The 18681-nt window shown below is 33.7% G+C and overlaps 1 protein-coding gene across 1 annotated transcript; it reads left to right on the top strand.

The window, feature by feature from the left end:
• Positions 1 to 11043: 11043 nt before the first annotated feature.
• On the top strand, positions 11044 to 14878 carry LOC108207206 (ACT domain-containing protein ACR8). Its single transcript, XM_017377670.2, has 7 exons — positions 11044 to 11246; positions 12609 to 12654; positions 12810 to 12924; positions 13040 to 13107; positions 13209 to 13781; positions 13950 to 14054; positions 14149 to 14878. The coding sequence occupies exons 1-7, from the start codon at positions 11176 to 11178 to the stop codon at positions 14512 to 14514; spliced, it is 1344 nt and encodes a 447-aa protein (XP_017233159.1). The 5' UTR covers positions 11044 to 11175; the 3' UTR covers positions 14515 to 14878.
• Positions 14879 to 18681: the final 3803 nt, after the last annotated feature.

Below are 18681 nucleotides of genomic sequence, written 5' to 3'. Positions count from 1 at the left end.
ATTATATTATATGTGGACTAACGTCACTTGTGCAAGATAATTGCTAAGTGAATGCAGATTAGTAATATGATGAGTTTGTTGGAAAGTTGCAATTCTTTATGGTCTACTAGTTAGCCTAAAGAATGATGGCAATAAAAGGAAGTCAAGGATCTTTTGGATATGCGCAATTTGGAAGATTCTAGACCTGCCAAGACTTATGCCAACAACCACTGGATTTGATCAGTACAAGAAAGGTACATCAACTGAAATATCAAGTCTCAGAGATATTCAACTTATCACTTTACTTAACTGCAAGTAGATCACATACTATATTTTCTATAAGGTATTACTTCTTTCATGAGCATGTCTATCGTATTTCTTTAATGAATTCATGAGTATTACATTGTCTATACATAGGACTTGTGAATTTATTTAAAATCCAGTACCTCGTGCTTTTTGTTATTATATGTGATTGCCATGTCTATTGCTTTGCATGCTTAGATGGTGATTATATGTTTTAGCATGAGTATTTGTTATTTCAAATTATTTAAATTGCGTTGCATGACAATTAAGTGAATTATTTGTTCATGATTTAAATGATTAGAGATGACATGAAGCATGACCTAATTATGTTATTTTTTCTTGTTCTATACCTCTTTAACAATTGGTATTTAGTAGAGAACTTTGTCATAATCTGGTCGTGATATATCTGTATTTGTGAACATACTTAGGATTATTTTCTAGGTTGAATTCCTTTTTATAGATATAAAATCTGAAGCATGACTTATTTGTTTCTAGACTTGTGACTTGTATCATTAATTGGTATGTGGTTAGAATCTAGTTAGAATTTAGTCATGATATACTAGTATGTGTGGAGTTACTTAGATTCTCTCTAGGCTGAATCCATTTATATTAGTGTATATACTTGAAGCATAACTATTTGTGTTGGATATTTGATGATTTATTAATTGATATTTTATTTCATGTCTAACTGCATATAGTTGTGATACTTTTAGTGTTAGTGATATTATTGCATGTTTATATGTAGATCACTAATATTAATTGTTAATATTTTTCTGCGAGGAGTTGTGTGCGTTCACGTGTGTTTAGTGATTATTTGTATAGGACTCGTGAACTTTTCCTCAACATTCCCTCGGGCTTGCGAATATTTTTGTATGATTTTCATGATTTTAGTTGTTATATGCTGATTGGATAATTATATGATATTCCGTAAGTAATTATTATTTTATCTTAGTTAAATTGTGATCCATGACAATTATATGCCTATTTGTTTCATGATTGACTTTGATAGAATAATAGATGCATGATTAATTCACATTTTGAAATATTTAATTGGTATCTCTTTTTGATGCTTTATTGATGTTTTATATGTGAATTGGTTGTGATGTATTGGCACTGGTGAAATATTGTTGCATATTTCTAAAAAATCACTAGTGCTAATATACTTTAGGTGTTTAATATTCTGAGTATAATGGAGACGACAAAATCTTTATTCTGTCTCGTATTTATGTTCTGGGGTGATGAGTTTCTGTAAAGAAATTTTCTTATCAATTGATTTCAATAATTGGTATCCACTACTCTATTTCATAAATATCTCTTAAAATATTTTGCATCAATACATGTAGCGTCATAGGACGAGACATTGATTATCTTGTATTCGTGTACTGGTGATCTTTGTCACTTGCAGCGTCTGTTTTGACGATGTGCTAGTATGAGGCCTTTTCACTAATTAGTGTGGCGAGTGCTTTATACACTGTAGTGCATAAATTTTCTTGTTTCCTTTTTAAAATTGTAGTGAGAAACAGGAGTCTGTGTCTTTTTCAAAGACAAGTTCATTTAAACCTTTTATGCATAGATTCAGACTCTTGTACTCAAACCAGTTTTTAATGGAAAACTTTGATTCTTTCCTCGGTTGTGATTGTCATTCTTTATGAAAATCATTTTTACAATCACAACTGATTCATTTTTCCTCAAAAGATTAAATGCAATTGCTCTCATTCAAAATCATAGATTTTCTAAAATGCATTTATATCTCCTTCTGTTCTTCGGAACTTAATCAGCCTCTTGGCTTTCCTAGATAGTCATAAGGTTGAAAACCAACAATCTTTATCCCCGACTATAAAACCAAATTCAGAACACATCCCAACTTTCCCCCTGGAGTCATAAGGAACTTTTCAAACAAAAAGTCAATGAGGGAGAAACTGTACTCGTTGCAGCAAATAAGGATGTGAGGGATAGTGTACCCACAGCTCTACCTCTCAAGAAGAAAAGGTGTTTTGAACTTGAGGTAACTGTTGCTCATCTGTATTCTCTCAAAAGAATATAGAGCTGAAAAGGCAATAAAACAGTCTCTGGAATCATTCTCTCAACAGGATGAGTCCATTGAAATTCGCTCGTCAGCCAGAGCATCTTGTATTGAGTCACGCACATCATCAGTAATCACTCTGATGAAGAGCCTAAGCAAAAATCTTATGGACACAATACAAGAGAGTGCACAGTAAGGTTAAAGGTTTTGTTCCAGAAGCAACTTCTTCATTTACCATTTTACGGTAGATAAGATGATTGATGCCTTTACAGGTGTAAGGAGGAAACGAGGATCTCAATTGCCAAATCTTCAGGATTCTCGTCTCCCTCCCCAGATAAGAACAGATCTGGATCCAATCGGAATGGATTTCCTATTTATAGGAGATCGGCAACTCTCTGACTATGAGTCAATTTATTGATGAGTGAGTTGAGGATCGGGGATTTACGAAACCCCATTGCACCGCCAGTGACCTCTCTTGAAGGGGCTATGGTGATTTTCTTATGCAGGTACAGAAGACCATACTTTGAGTGCTGAGAGAAACACTGTGAGCCAAACACTGAGAGTTAAACACTTGGTGAGATTCTGAGAAGAACCAGTGAGATATCAGAATGAGAAATATGTGAGCATAAGTGAGTGCAAACACATAGGATTTTGAGAAGAGTGAAACTCTTGTGAGGTACATATAATAATAATCGGTATTGAAAGCTCACAAGTTGTTGAAAGAATTGACGGAAGCAACTACGGTTCATTCCATTTCACGTTGTGAACTTATGGTTGATGATTCTCTTGAATCAAGTGTCTTCACAGACATTGAGGAGGACTTAGGCCTTTGCCATAATTAAGCCTTTGTCTAACCTCCCAGAGCAAACAACTCTGGATCCTTAATTGGATAAGCCACTTAGTGGTTGGCAACTTGTGGACCATGATTCGAATTTATCTGATGAGTCTACAGGGACTGGGAATTACGAACTCCCACTGCACCACCGGTGACCCCCTTTAAGGGTGGCTAAGGTGATTTTCTTGCAGGTACTCAGCATTTTGGAAGCTCAGTATTTGTGTGGAGGGATACACTTACAGAACTCGTGAGTGACACCCTTACCCAAAAACCGAGAGAGAATTGAGTGTTGAGTGATACACCTGCAGAACATTTTAGTGAGACACCCACTAATTACCAAATTTATACCTAAAGACAAAGTGGATGTTGTTACTGGAATGTTAGTTTTTACTCATTATTTTTCCGTTTGGAACCTATTCTTTCAGCATAGGGACCAACCCAATCAAAGTAAACCCTTCTTCTGAACTCTTTCTTCGACCCCATCTTTAGCGTTGTTTAGTTCTCTATGGGGAGATTATCTTTTGGTACAGGAAGTATTGTACACGTTCCTTGACCTATTTGATACCACATATCCTCGGAGGATTCCACAACTAAGGGGGAGAATATATTTAGGGGGAGAATATATGAAAGGGGGAAGAAAAAGTAAGTTAGCTTTCTTCTATTGTCTACAACTAAGGGGGATTAAACTACTCTTTAGCTGTGTACTACTGAGGGGGAGATTCTTCTTTCAACTAAGGAGGAGGATTGATCTTTCATCTAAGGGGAGATTGCTACTTATCACCAAGGGGTACCTGATCAAGGAAGTAGTGGTATTGGTTCACCACTATCTTTGTTAGAGGGAGAAGCATAAGCGAAGACTTGTTCTTTACTTATGAGGAATCATGGTGGTACATCTATTCTTCAGTAAGTGGTAGACAGGAACTTATTCATTACCACTGAATAATTCAATGAAGCTGCTGATTGTTCTTTGCATAATGGAATGTTTTGGATTCTCTTCAAGACATACTATGAGGATTATCTAGCAGGTAAGCAAGAACCAGAGAAATAAAGGTGATATGCACATTTGTTATTTCTATTCATGAAATCTGGAAATGTATTATATGATCCAGAAACTTTGTAGCATTATTTACTAGTCCAGGACTTTACTTTTTCTAGTGTTAGTTGAGTTATCCTCCAGAGGATTTGCTTGTTATGATTAACAAACAAATAGGGGGAGATTGTAAGTCTAAATGTAAAGACAACCCTATCTGTTACATAGGGATGATAACTCAACAATAGAACAGGACAAGTAAATAACACTACGCCTGCACCGGAATCGGAAGATACGAAGACAAAGGTTGAAGAAGCCATCTACAGTCTTGAAGGAATAAGTTCACTGGAAGAAGTTCATTAATATGTTCATGCCTCAGTGAAGAATAAAGATTGAAGTATTCAAGATTGTGGAAGCAATGAAGATGTTGTCCAAGTACTCGAAAGATTTCAGTGCAACCCCTGAAGCAAGATATTTCTATATATCTTGGTTGGTTATTTATAATCAACAAACTGAAGCATAAACTAACCCGGAACCGACTGATCAATGGTTGCTGACAAAGACGGTACAATGTTCAACTTCAGTGTTAGTCGCTTGTGAACCAGACCAGTGCACTAAGCGTCAGCACGTACGGAGCTTTGCAAAGTATTTATCGATCGAAGAATTGATCCAGTCATATCAAGTCATTTGTTCCAAAGCCAAGTCAAGCCAAATGCCAGCTATGCCAAAGCTTACTGCTCAAATGCCATATGTCAAAGCTTCCACAGAAAGCCATATCAGGAAGTGACATTTTATATATGTGTGCACTTACATATTTGTATATGTACAAATATAATTATATATGTATATATGTATATTTAATTAAATATAATATATATAATATATATGTATATATGTTTTTAAACATATGTATATGTATATTTATATGTATATATATTTAAATAAATATATATGTATATAGTATATGTATTTATATTTTACATAAACATTTATATATTTAAGTGTATATATATATTATATTATGTGCATAAATATGTGTATATTTATATCTATAGATAATTATATATATATCCCTATATATATTTATATTTATATTTACATATAATTTTATGTATATTATATATATTTAAATATATGAGAATATATTTAAATATATGTATATATATATATATATTACTATATGTTTATATAAATATTATTTATATACATTTATATATATATCTTTATTTATACATATATTTATATAATATTATGAATATAATATAAATATATGGATGGAGCAAACTCAAGTCAATCTCAGTCAAAGGAGTGATAACAAGGAAAGCTCTTACTATGTGAGGAACAACATTTGACCGAAGTCAACAGCTCTTCCTCACTTAGAAAATTCTCTAAGTACATCACAGTGAAGACATAGCACTCTTGAGGCGCAACCTTTGACCAAAGTCAAAGTTCGTCCCCAAGAGATGAGAGATAACAGGGGAAGCATTACAATGGTGGAGCAAGTTCATATTTGCCTTAGAATTTCTCTAAGTCACCATATACCTCTTGCACACTCTATGGCGCAACATTTGACCAAGGCGCAAGGTTTGACCCGGGCGCAACATTTGACCCGGGCGCAACATTTGACCCAGGCGCAACATTTGACCCGGGCGCAACATTTGACCGGTCAAATGTTGCTCCTCTACTAACAACTCTTGGCACTAACCCTTTGTGACTTAGAATAATTTCTAAGTCACAACTCTACAAGGGATGCACTATATTGGAACAACATTTGACCTGGTCAAATGTTGCTCCTCTAATCAACAATCATGGCGCAACTTTTGTTACTGGAATTATTTCTAAGTACCAAACAGAGGAGCAATGAAGCGCAACATTGTTGAAGCGCAACATTTGACTTGGTCAAATGTTGCGCCCCAAACCAACATCTCCTGGCACCAATTCAAGTACTTGGGAGTTAGATTTATTTTGTTAAATCGAATCCGTCCAGGACGAACTCAATCCGTCCAGGACGAACTCGTTAACCATGGTTAGTTTATGAAAGCCTATAAATATGTGAATTGTGTTCTCACAATTTACACAACATCCTTCGGGATGGATGGCCAAGTGCTTTGCACAAACTCTCTCAAATATACACACACCCTAGCCTAGTTTTGTACCATAAATATTTGTAGTAGATAGGGCTTGTAATATTTAGAGGAGTGGTCATTGTAGCCAACCTTCGGGTTTGGATTTGTAGCACCTTCGAGGTATTTATCAATATACAGATATACCTTGGAAAATATTGTGTGTTGGTTTAATATTTTCATATCCTCAGAAACCGACCCAATAAATTTCCGGAACACGAAACCCATTATAGGACTGCAATTTATTTATCCGCAAGATTCGAAAGAATTTTAAATTGTAGTGAGTATCGTATTCAACCCCCCCTTCTACGATACTTTGGACCTAACAGATTCAATATTTCAGTTTAAACAAAGAAAATAAGAGAAAATTTAATATTTTATTTAACTAACTAAAATAAAATTTAGAAAGATTCAATGCTACTCCGAATTAATATATTGTTCACACAAATGCTCAATTAATGCATCTCGAAGTGCAATATGAGTTTTTTTATTTTTTATTTTTTGATGTCGTCCAGGATGTTAAAATCGAACATTTTAATTTGTTATTAATTTGAATTATTTTAAGATTATTTAATTTATTATATTTCATAATTAATATATATATATGATTATTTAAGTAAAATATATTAAATATAATTTATAAATATTTAATAATTATATTAACATAAAATCATTTAATTAACTAAATATACAAAAAATAAAAAGTTATTATTATATTATTAAAGAGATTTAGGCCGATGAATAGTGCCGGCCTAAATTTAGACCGTCACTGTTCATCGGTCCAACGGTCTAAATTTGGACCAATATTTAAACCACTGTTGCGAGAATTTAGTCCGAAACCAACCCAAATTTGGAACTTTAAATCACTCATTAACAGTTTAACACTTTTATCTTCGTTTACACCTCTCCAATCGTAATCTGGTAACAAAGGTGGTGGACCACATTCGGTCGCCGTCCTACGATCTTTGTGGGCCCCGCACCTTCGAGATCTTGGCGGGCAAACATGGTACATGTTTGAGGTTTTCCCGCTACATCGTACAGGAAAATACAACACTTTTTTACCTAGTGTCTGATCTTAATTTCAATATTCTGAATCTGATCACGAAATTTTAAGATGCTACCTGTGAAGTTTTTATTTTTGCACGATTTTGTTATGTAACTGTTCGAAATATAATAAAAGGCTAATAAAATATTTAAAAACTATAATTTGAAAATTAAAATTAATTGATTAATAATATCAGAAATTTATAAACAATCTTTTTGATAAAACGGCAGTTTGTGGCAGTTTGTGCCCATCATATTATAATCGATGAATCGGAAAGGGTTAATTATCAAGTTGGTCACTGAAATGGGCTTAATGTATCAAGTTGGTCACTGAACTCAAAACGGTATCAAGATGGTCACTAAGTGGCCATAAATATCAAACAAGTACTTGAAATATGAGTTCAAGCAGTAAAAATATTATTTATAAAGTTTTACAGATTATTTTTGAATGTTACCAAAACCAAGTAAAAAGTTATGACTTCTAATATTTATGATAATATATTTAGATTTTATCAAGTTTATTTATTATTTATTTTTAATTAAAACAAAGAAATTACTATATAATAAAATATAAATAATAAATAAACTTGATAGAATATAAATATATTATTTTAAATACTAGAAGTCATAACCTTTTAGTTGGTTGTGGTAACATTTAAAAATAATGTGTAAAACTTTATAAATAATATTTTTACTGCTTGAACTCATATTTCAAGGTGCTTGTTTGATATTTATGGTGACTTTGGTGAGCATCTTGATACCGTTTTGAGTTCAGTGACCAACTTGATACATTAAGCCCACTTCAGTGACCAACTTGATAATTAACCCGAATCGAAAATCTAAATTAAATGAAAGATTTTGAAACATTTATGCCTAACCAGGAAAGTTTGCGCAGGAAACAACATTTAAAAAGCAAATCACGAGGGTTTGGCGGGAACGTGCTCAGATCTGATCCAGTGCGGGGATCGGACGGCCAGCAACATATTAGAGTTCTCACATTGTAATCGGACGGTTAGGTACTAAACGGCTCTCGTAGTCGTGAAGTTCATCGAAATCCATAAATCTAACACAACCACCGTGTTTTTCGGGACCAAGCACGTGATAAGAGACAATGATAATGGGGCTCCACGTGGATTGATCAGTACGGGACCCACGTGAAGAGCTTATCGTGACATGCTTAGCCCATAATTTTGCTCTTAATAAAGCTTCCATATTTTGGCAAAAAAAAAAAAATAAAGCTTCCATATGATGAAACATTTCACCAAATTGTACCTACTCACGGTTGACGAAATCTGTAATTCTTTCACCATCCTCTGGAAGATCATTAGTGTGGATAATTATTTTGGTCGATTTGCTGTTACAAAATAATCATGCTTAACACATACTTTGGTGATAATTCACTCAAATCTGATTTATAATCATATACATTCTTTATCCTATTTTGGTAAAAAAAAATTGGAAAAATAAGGTATATTAAAATAAATTATTATAACTAGATTACATACTTAAAATATTATTTCTATTTATTTTATTTATTCCATATATAAATGTAAAAAAACTCAATGAAATGAAAAAATAGATAAATTTTGAAATATATATATACACACACACTTTTATTGGAGGTTGAGATGGATATTTTATTTCTAAAATATATATTTATTATAAATTTTTAAAATAAGTTATATCATTTATGTAAAAAAAATTCAGATTCTAAATCTAGATACATATTTTAAAAATTATTTTGAATTTTTTTACATCGTTATATGGGTTCAAAAATAATTTCAAAATATAATATATAAATTTTGAGGGGTCACAAAGGGTAAAGTAGCTGTTAGAAACTAAGATACACACTGTTAACTCTAAAACAGTTAAAGTTAACAGCAGATTTGATGGAATAATGACTAGGATTTACAACTTACACGAATGATAAGTTATTGCCACGTTTTAAAATTCAGATACTAAACTGTGTTTGGAACAAATCTAACGATTACAAAGTATAATTAACTCTTGATTCTATATCATCTGATATGAAATCGAATCTAGCAATAAAAATAAAACTACTTACTGTATATATCTACTTTAAACGATTCATAAATATATTTTTTTATAAATCGGGAGACCGTTCTATACGATGAAAAAACAAAATCCGCGATATTTTTCACAAAATCAAATTTGAAATTGGAAAATAGGACTCCTTGTCATTGCATATAACGTTTACATGAATCCAACCCGTTTGATAATGATTTTAAGTGTGTGGTCAAAACACCTAGAATTGTGTGCAAAAAGTGACCAGAGAGAGTAGCTTTCAGTGTAGTTACCACTGAGCTCGAGATGAGCCAGGGTGAGTAGCTTTCAGTGTAGTTTTTATAGCGACGACAGAGGATAAGCTCTTAACCACTGAGCTCGAGATGTGCCAGGGTCGAATCCAGGACCTGGGACGACAGAGGATAAGCTCGAGCTATCCAACCGTGCTCAGTGTAGTTTTTAACTAAAGCGAAAAAGATAAATAGAACATAACGATGTATTGATAAGCAAACGCGTTTATCAAACTCACAAAACCAAAGCCTTAACGAGAAGTACAAGAAAACCGGCCAGAACCGTGACAGCAGATAAGCCGATACGACCGGCTTGCCTTTATTTTCATCACTAGTTATTTATGGGTCGGCGCCAAAGACATTTTACATCTACTCCATTAGTGGAGCCCACGTGCCACGTGGTTACTCCCCACCATGCTTGGAGTCGAGACGAAGCAAAGGACATTATACGTGGCTTGCCTCGTGGCGTGGTGGGTCCCGATGAACGCGTGTAAGAAGGTGCAGTTGACTTGGAGAAGAATCAAAGGTCTCCACTATCAAGAATGGGTCTGTCACTCTGAAAGTGTATTTGCATTTATTTATTTTTTTGCAAATTTGCAATTTCTTAATTTACTCTTATTCGTAATATATAATCATTAAGGGAAAAGTTATGAAGGTGTGAATTTCGGAAAGAGAAAAGTGGGTTCAATTTTTTTTTCTAAATAATTTGACAAATAAAGGATTGATTTTAATTAAATTATATATACACACACATAAATTTTATTATTATTAATGTGAATTGCACCAATCAAATATTTATCAATTAAAATTAAAAAAATTAATTTGAAAATATACAAAATAGATATTGTCTATCAAATTTCTAAAAATATACAAAATATATATTGTCTATCAAATTTCTAGCCATAATTATGATTTATTATTATATTAATGTGAAATTCCTAACATATATAAAAAATTAAATCTTATTGTATGGAAAAATATCTAAATGGGTTCTTATGTTCATATTAACTTGATTTTATTAGGAAATTGCTATGTTGATAATTTTTTCTCCCAAATTTAAGTTGGTAATGTTTGTAAATCATCTAAATAATATTAATTTTTTTTGTCATATTAATTAAAATTATCTGCTAAAAATTGGATACGTAACATTACTGTTTTTAGTAAACGAGCTACTAACCTATTAATCCATAATAATTGAGTAACTCAAATAAAATATTTTTTATCTGATTAGTATAATTTGGGAAATAACAATAAATCTTTTGTAATTTATTACACAATGGTAATAACTATGTTACCTTATGAAACTTGAATCTTCCCCATTAATAAAAAGCGACACAACAGTGATATGGATATCGTGAATAAATAGAAAGTGAGGAGAATAAACATAACGTGTCTACATATAAAATATTTATATATAGAAACTCAGGGAGAGGGTAGAACAAACAAGTTGCTTTGCTCCCCTCTAGAGAGAGAGTGTCTGTAAAAGTTTACGGAGAGAAAGAGAGAGAGAACAGAGAGAGATAATGGAGAAGATGGAGTGGCCTGCATATTTAGATGAATATGAAAAGCTTGTGATCAGAATGACCACACCCAGGTTTCTGATTTTTCTTTTTTCATGTAATTTTTTTATTTGTGTTATTCTTAGGTTTGATTTTAGTTTTATTACATGTGTATGATCTTCAAAAGTTTTTTACTGTTTTTTCACCTTGGTTTTCTTGTTTTTGTAACCATGGTTAGATTTCTTGAACTTTTGATGATGTTTGCTCTGTTGTAGGGGTGGCAATTTCGGGTAATGGGTCGGGTTCGTGTCGGGTTGAACCTACCTGGTTTTTTTTTTAACTCGACCCGAACACGACCCGACCCGAATCGGGTAAAAAAAATAGACACGAACCCGACCTGTTGTAGGTTGATTTTACCCGAACCCGACCTGTTTGACACGAGTAAAAAATGGGTCGTGTCTGACCCGAAACAACCCGACACGAACAGACACGAACCCGACCCAATAGCACCTAAAAATCAAAAATTTTATATTGACAGCAGAGCTTGGAAATTAAATTACATTCTTGCAAGAATTTTGTTACACAATAGACAAACAGTAATGAAGAACAGATGTTATACTCGGCAACAAAACTAATTCAGACTCGACGAAAAGCAAAACACACAACTGACTCGGCATTCAAAACAACGAGATCGATCAACAATTTAAACAACGCACTCAGCTGACTCACTACGAGACTCAGTTAAAGAAAAGCAAAAGAAAAAGGGTGAATAAATGGTGAAGCAAAAGAAAGAAACAGGGGAGGGGGTTACTGTATTTGACAAACAAACTGGAGAGAGGAGAAGGAGGCGATACGATAGTTTTAGGGTTAGATTGCTGTAGAATCAAAAGTCAGGTTTGGTAAAGTGGGCTGAAGATTGGGCCCAAAATGTATATCTGTAGTCTGTATACCGCTTATATTATATATATTATATATATTATATATTTATATAAAATGATAAAATTAAAACAGGTCGGGTTCGGGTAATTCGGGTCTACCCGAAAATGACCCGAAAATTTCGGGTACAAATTTACCTGACCCGAACCCGACCCGAATTATAAAAACCCCGACCCTAATTCGTATTTTTTCGAGTCGGGTTCGTGTCGGGTTTCGGGTCGTGTCAGTTTTTGCCACCCCTACTCTGTTGTGTTTTTGGGACAAATATTTTGCACTAGTTTGGTTTGTTTCTATAATTGTTTGTTCTTGCTTTGAATGCTTTCCATAGTAGTTTCTGTAATTAGGACAAAACTGTTACACTAGTTTCAGTTAATTACTTCTGTTGTTACCTGTTTTTGTTGTTCCATAGTTTTAGGTACTAATTTTCCCTCTATTACTTTGATTTTGCTCTTGAAATTCATGTATAAATTGAAATAATTTGAGTTGCCAGAAAGGCTAACTTGTGTATAAATTTGTTACAGGGTCATTGTTGATAATGCTGGTTGTTCTAACGCAACCCGCGTTATGGTAAGGATCATCTTTTCAAAATCTGATCTAGAGCTTGTTTTAAGTTTTTTTCCGACTTATAAGTCAGAATATGTTGTTAGCCGAAAGAGGCCTTAAGCAGACTCCTTTTTACTTATGTTTAAATTTTTGGGACTTGATAAATTAATTTTCTCCAGATGGATAGTGCTAGGAAACATGGGATTCTGTTGGAGGCTGTTCAAATTCTCGTGGATCTCAACTTGTCGATTAAAAAAGCTTATGTTTCTTCGGACGGGAGATGGTTCATGGATGGTAATTTTTAAATCCCCCACTAAGTTGCTCTTCTTTTTAGGTGTATTAGAAGCATTTTTATGATTTCAACGCTGAAAAGTATGGTCCTAATACATGTTATTTGATGATTCTACAGTTTTCCATGTGACTGATCTTGCTGGGAACAAGATAACTAATGACAGTATCATTAGTTACATTGAGAAGGTTAATAAATTGATCTAAACTTCAACGAGTTTTAAATATTATGTTGATTGAAATTGTACTTGACATGGGTTTGTTTTGCTATCTGTTTGTGTTTGTTACAGAGTCTTAGCACACTTCATTATATGCCGACGCTATCAAAGTGTGTTAATAGTTTGACAGCATTGGAACTCACGGGAAACGATAGGGTTGGCTTACTCTCAGAGGTTTTCGCAGTATTAGCTGATTTGCAAGTTAATGTGGTGGAATCTAAGGTGTGGACACACAATGGACGCATTGCATCGCTCATTTATGTTAAAGATTGTGATTCAGGGTACCCAATAGAGGATAAGCAGAAGATTGATACAATTGTGACGCGGTTGAGGAATGTACTTGAAGGAGATACGGATATCAGAAGTGCTAAAACTGTGGTTTCTTTAGCTGCCACTCATACAGAGAGGAGGCTTCACCAAATGATGTTTGCAGATCGTGATTATGAGAGGAAGCCAATAATTTGGAGTAATGGTGATGCCCCAGCTGTCTCTGTTCAAAATTGTTTAGAGCGTGGTTATTCGGGTGTAAATATTCATTGCAAGGATAGGGCCAAACTCATGTTTGATGTTGTGTGCACTCTGACTGACATGGATTACATTGTCTTCCACGCAACTGTCAAAACAGCTGAAGACCGAGCAAATATGGTATATATTCTTCAGCTTATGCATCTCTTGTTGCAAATGATTCCTCTGTACAAAATTTTCTTTATTCTTGTGTATGTTGCGAATATGTTCTATATGCTCAATTACGAGAAACAATAGTGGATGAATTGTTACAAGTAATTAACAGATTAAATCTGATTGTGATCACAGGAGTTCTTCATTAGACATATAGATGGAACCCCAATTAGTTCAGATGCAGAAAAGCAACGTGTGATTCTCTGCCTGAGGGCAGCAATTGAAAGAAGGGCCTCTGAGGTAATCTTCTGCGAGTTCAAGTGATATTTAATAAATTGTTCCTATTGTAAAGTTCAACAGGGTCTTATCTGATCGGCTTAATTGTTCGATACAGGGTGTTCAGCTGGAGCTCTCTACAGATGACAGGCCAGGACTACTGGCAGATGTAATGCGAACCTTTCGTGAGAATGGTATCAATGTGACAAGGGCCGAGATAGCCACTGCATTTGACACAGCTCAAAACGTATACTACGTTACAGACGCTATAGGGAACCCTGTTGATCAAAAGATCATCGAAGCAGTACGACAAAAGATTGGAATCGACAAATTAAAGGTGAAGGAACTTCCATCGACATATCATGAAAAAGAAGAAAGGGATGATGAAGCCACAGCAGGAGTTGCTGGAGCAGTGCTGGTATCCCTTGGGAGCTTGTTAAAAAGGAATCTATTCAACTTGGGACTGATCAAATCTCTTACTTGAATGAAGAACAAGACAGGGTGTAAAGGGTAATAGTGACTGGCATATAGTAGTACTTAGCTTCATGGTTGAACATGTGTACATATTATAGCTTAGCTATTATAGTTAAGTTAGTAGTGTAGTTGAATAGGTGGAGATAGTAGATATTGGAGTAATATACTAGTACATCATAGTCAAGGAATAGAAGGTAAATGGGGCCATCCCCACTAGTTTATAGAGTATTTTGGATTTGAAGGATTTCAAATGGTGGAGGGAAAGTAAAAGGAGGTTGCTAGAGAAAGGTTACTGTTGCCTTTTATTATCCATATAGAGATGATTTGTAAGCAGAATTATATATATAATTCAGTATTCTAAAAATCCCTGATTATTTTTTTAAAATATTTTATCAATTCAATTTGATGAAAAATTTAAATTAATAAATTCTGAATTATGTCATCTGATTAGTTTCAATTTTTGATTTCTATAATTACAAAAATAGCGAGATAGAAAGGTTTTGGTCCAAAATATTTGATCTCTTTTGGGGGATTTGCATTTAACAATAAAACTAACAAGCATAAAATTTAAATATTCTATTTGTTAAGCGATCTGAAAACAAAACGGCTATATGTTTAGCTCGTTTTTTGTTTATTAATTAGGTTGTAATTGACAGTTCGAGGCTTTGTCTCGGCTGAGTTTCGATTATTTATTAAATTCTTCGTTTTTCGTAAAAAAACAAGCGTAAAATTTAAATCCTACAGAAATATGAAAATTCTCTTGGATAAGATGAGCAAACATTTTATAATAAAGTAGTCAAAAAAGGTTGAAAGTAAGGAAAGACTGCTTTTTGTGTTGGAGGAAATGTGTAACATGACATTCAAGTATGATAAATAAATTAAAATAGCCCCCTTACCTTCTCCTTTATCTGCTTCCAGAATTTGTCCTTTTTATTTAAGACAATTGTTAAATTGAAAACTACAAAATCCCATTATTCTATGTCCCTTTCAAGATCTTTGGTGACATATTGGTGCACCTGTTCCCGCCAATAACCGACCAACCATGCATTTAAATAATTTTTGGATTTTTAAAGTTTCGAGCAACTTCTCTGTTCCCTTACATGTTAGTGCATCACAAAAGTTGAAATCCTATAACATGTTCGACACAATTTGTTACTAGTTGATTTTGTCATCCGAAAAAAAGACTCGACGAGTTTGTCACCATCTATGCTGCGATATCGAAAACTAGACAATGAGTACTGAGAAGTGAGAACTGATCCCTTGAACAGTTGAACATGTGGCATTCTGAAGATTGCAGCAGATCTGGTGGGTAAGGGTAGTTGCCATTTATTTTTTAGAGCTAATTTTAGCAGTCAACGTATGACAGTGTAGCATCTCAGTCTACTCCAGAAAAAAAAATCATAATTTAAAAATTTTGAAGTTTATCTGGGCCTGTTTTGTTAACACAACATAGATATTTTATTTAAGTTTGACCGTCATGATTATAATATTTTTTAAATATGATTAGTGTTTTTTAGCGATTGAATGAGTACACATCAAGTAACTTTTAACCGTTAAATGAGTAAAATACTCATTTTAGGTCATCTAGCTAAAATAAATCGTTGGACGGACTCATACAGCAGTTAAAATATAATGACAAGTTAAAAATATGTTTTAATGACCGTTGGACATGAAAAATTGAAAATTGTATGTTATTTAAGAGACGGTCGATGAGGACCCTTAACTAGGGAGCACGGTGTTGCAATCAGAAACGATGCAAAACCAGTGCCACGGGAAAGGAAGCAAAGAAAATGACAGGCAGTGGTAATAGGTTTTTAAATTTTACGGAGGAGGATTATTCCAAGGATTAACTTATTCTGATAAAAAAAATTCACCTTCACTGTATCTTTATATTATTAAAAAATCATGCAATTGCCTGGAATTTACATATTGTGAAGTTGTCATAAGAAACAACGGCACAGAGGGAATGGGAAACAAGCAAGAGTAATAAAATTAAAACCGGAGTCAATCAAGATTCATTGTTTTTTCGATAATCCTGGGAAATTATTCTGCTTTTGTCGTTGATGTAGTTGGCTTTCGGGAAAATTTATGTATTCTGTGTGATAGATTTTATGTTTTAAAACTTGTGGATAAATTTAATTAACCAAATGATTGCCTAGTGCAGACAGGAGGAGAATATACCAAAACTATGTGCTCAATATGTTTGTGATTTAGTTCGTGGATTTATCTAGTTTCCGAAATTGAGAATCTGAAATGCTGGCCTGCAGCTTCTGCCTGTAACAAGTTGTTTTGCTGAGCTAAGGGTTGACTTATTGGCTTATGTAGGCAGTCCATGCTACATTGCTATGTTCTGTTCATTGACGAGAGACTAAACCAGACCGAAGTCTCGGCGGATTGAGAAATATCAATGGATTTGTTTTTTTTAAAGTCATGTTTTCATTAAAAATTAGAATATTTCTTCATATAAAACCAGATTGATTTGGAATGTCCAGTAAAAAAATTATTTAGAATTTCAGTCTTGGGTTATTTCAATTTCTGATTCCGTCACTGATCATCGAGAAGCGGGGGCATTTGGTTGAGCCCGGGTGGACAAGTGTTTATGGAAGGTAGAGTGTCCAATTTACATTGTTCTGATTCTTGTGAAAGGAAGCACCTGTCTTGTAATGGAATTCCAGATTCTCCAGTGACTTTGAGTTGGGAATTGGCATATTAGTTTGGCCTGCACACTAGTTGATGTTATCCAAACATGCAGGAGATATCGTGATTATAGTACTCCACATGTGGCACTATCTTCTTCAACTCGAAGCTAGTGATGAATTATGAATATTATCTTTTTCGAGTTGGAATTCTGGATTCGATTTTTACTTGAAATTTATTAAAAAAATGACAGTAGGATGCAGATTTCACCTAGGTAATTCTTTCTCGATTTAATCAAAGCATGCGAAACTACAAATATTCATATATGCTACTTAATGTCGTTAATCACACAAGTAAGCTTATGCGTGGAGGATCTAACCAAAGATTGTGGAACTTTTTCAGCTGTGTAGCATCTATATTTAAAAGCCCAGCACGTTTTATGCTTTCACCACTATTTGTCAAAAATGCACTAACACGGGACCGAACTAGGAAGAATTTTCCGGGATGCCAAGTAAATTTTTGAAAAATGTTTAGTTATTTTTGACAAATATTTAGACATCTTTAAATTTTGTGAAGACATTTATATAATTTTTTAAAATTTAAAATGATTAAAAAATTAGATTTTTTTTTATAGATAATGCCCTCGTACTTCTAACTAGATCACTCTTGAAAACTCGATACAAAATATTCGTAACAACTGGCCTACATAAAATCCATAACCATGTTTTCTTAACATAATCTTAAAGTTTCCGTACACGGTACACGACAGAAAGAATAAACACTTTAACAAAAAGATAAGGGTTTTGGTCTGTAACAATCGATTGTTACAGAACCCTTATCCAACACACAGCTTCAGAGCCCTTAGATCTGTATTTTAATGGTGGAGATGAAAGGTTTTTTTTTTTTACCGATCCGCTATAATTTTCCGCGGATCGGAGCTTTTCCCTTCCGCGGATATTATCCGCGGAAGGGAAAAGCTCCGATCCGCGGAAAATTATAGCGGATCGGTAAAAAAAAATGCTTCAATCTGGACCCTTCAAATAGAAATCCGACGGTCCTGATAGTATGTGTTATATAAACGGTCCCTGACACATGGTTGTCAGGGACCAGGACCCAAAAGATAAACGGCAGATTACAAATTAACCACATTTTATCAAAGATATGCCAATTTGGGGCATCTATTTCTCTTTAATCGTAGTTTACACTAAGAAAAGCAAGATTATCACTAGTTTTCCAGGAATATTTAACTTTATGCTTTAGTAAAAGTTGTTCTAATATACCATCGTGTTTCGTTTCAGTTCACATTTCAATAGTACTAATCAATGTTTCTAGAATTCTGTTTATTATATTTGGAAACCCAGACTATAATAACATTATTTTCCCTGATTTTTATATCGGAAAGTATGTTCTAATGTTTATTGTGTTTTTAGTGCAAATAAACCTTTTTTTTAAAATTTGAAAGTACCTTAAATGAAATTAAAAAAGAGGTTTTACTAGAAAAAGTACTTTTTTCATGTATGTACCTTTTTTTGGGCTAGTG

This window comes from Daucus carota, chromosome 1 (genome assembly GCF_001625215.2).
Source record: "Daucus carota subsp. sativus chromosome 1, DH1 v3.0, whole genome shotgun sequence".
NCBI classification, from domain to species: domain Eukaryota; kingdom Viridiplantae; phylum Streptophyta; class Magnoliopsida; order Apiales; family Apiaceae; genus Daucus; species Daucus carota.
This window is presented reverse-complemented; position numbering and strand designations above follow the sequence as displayed.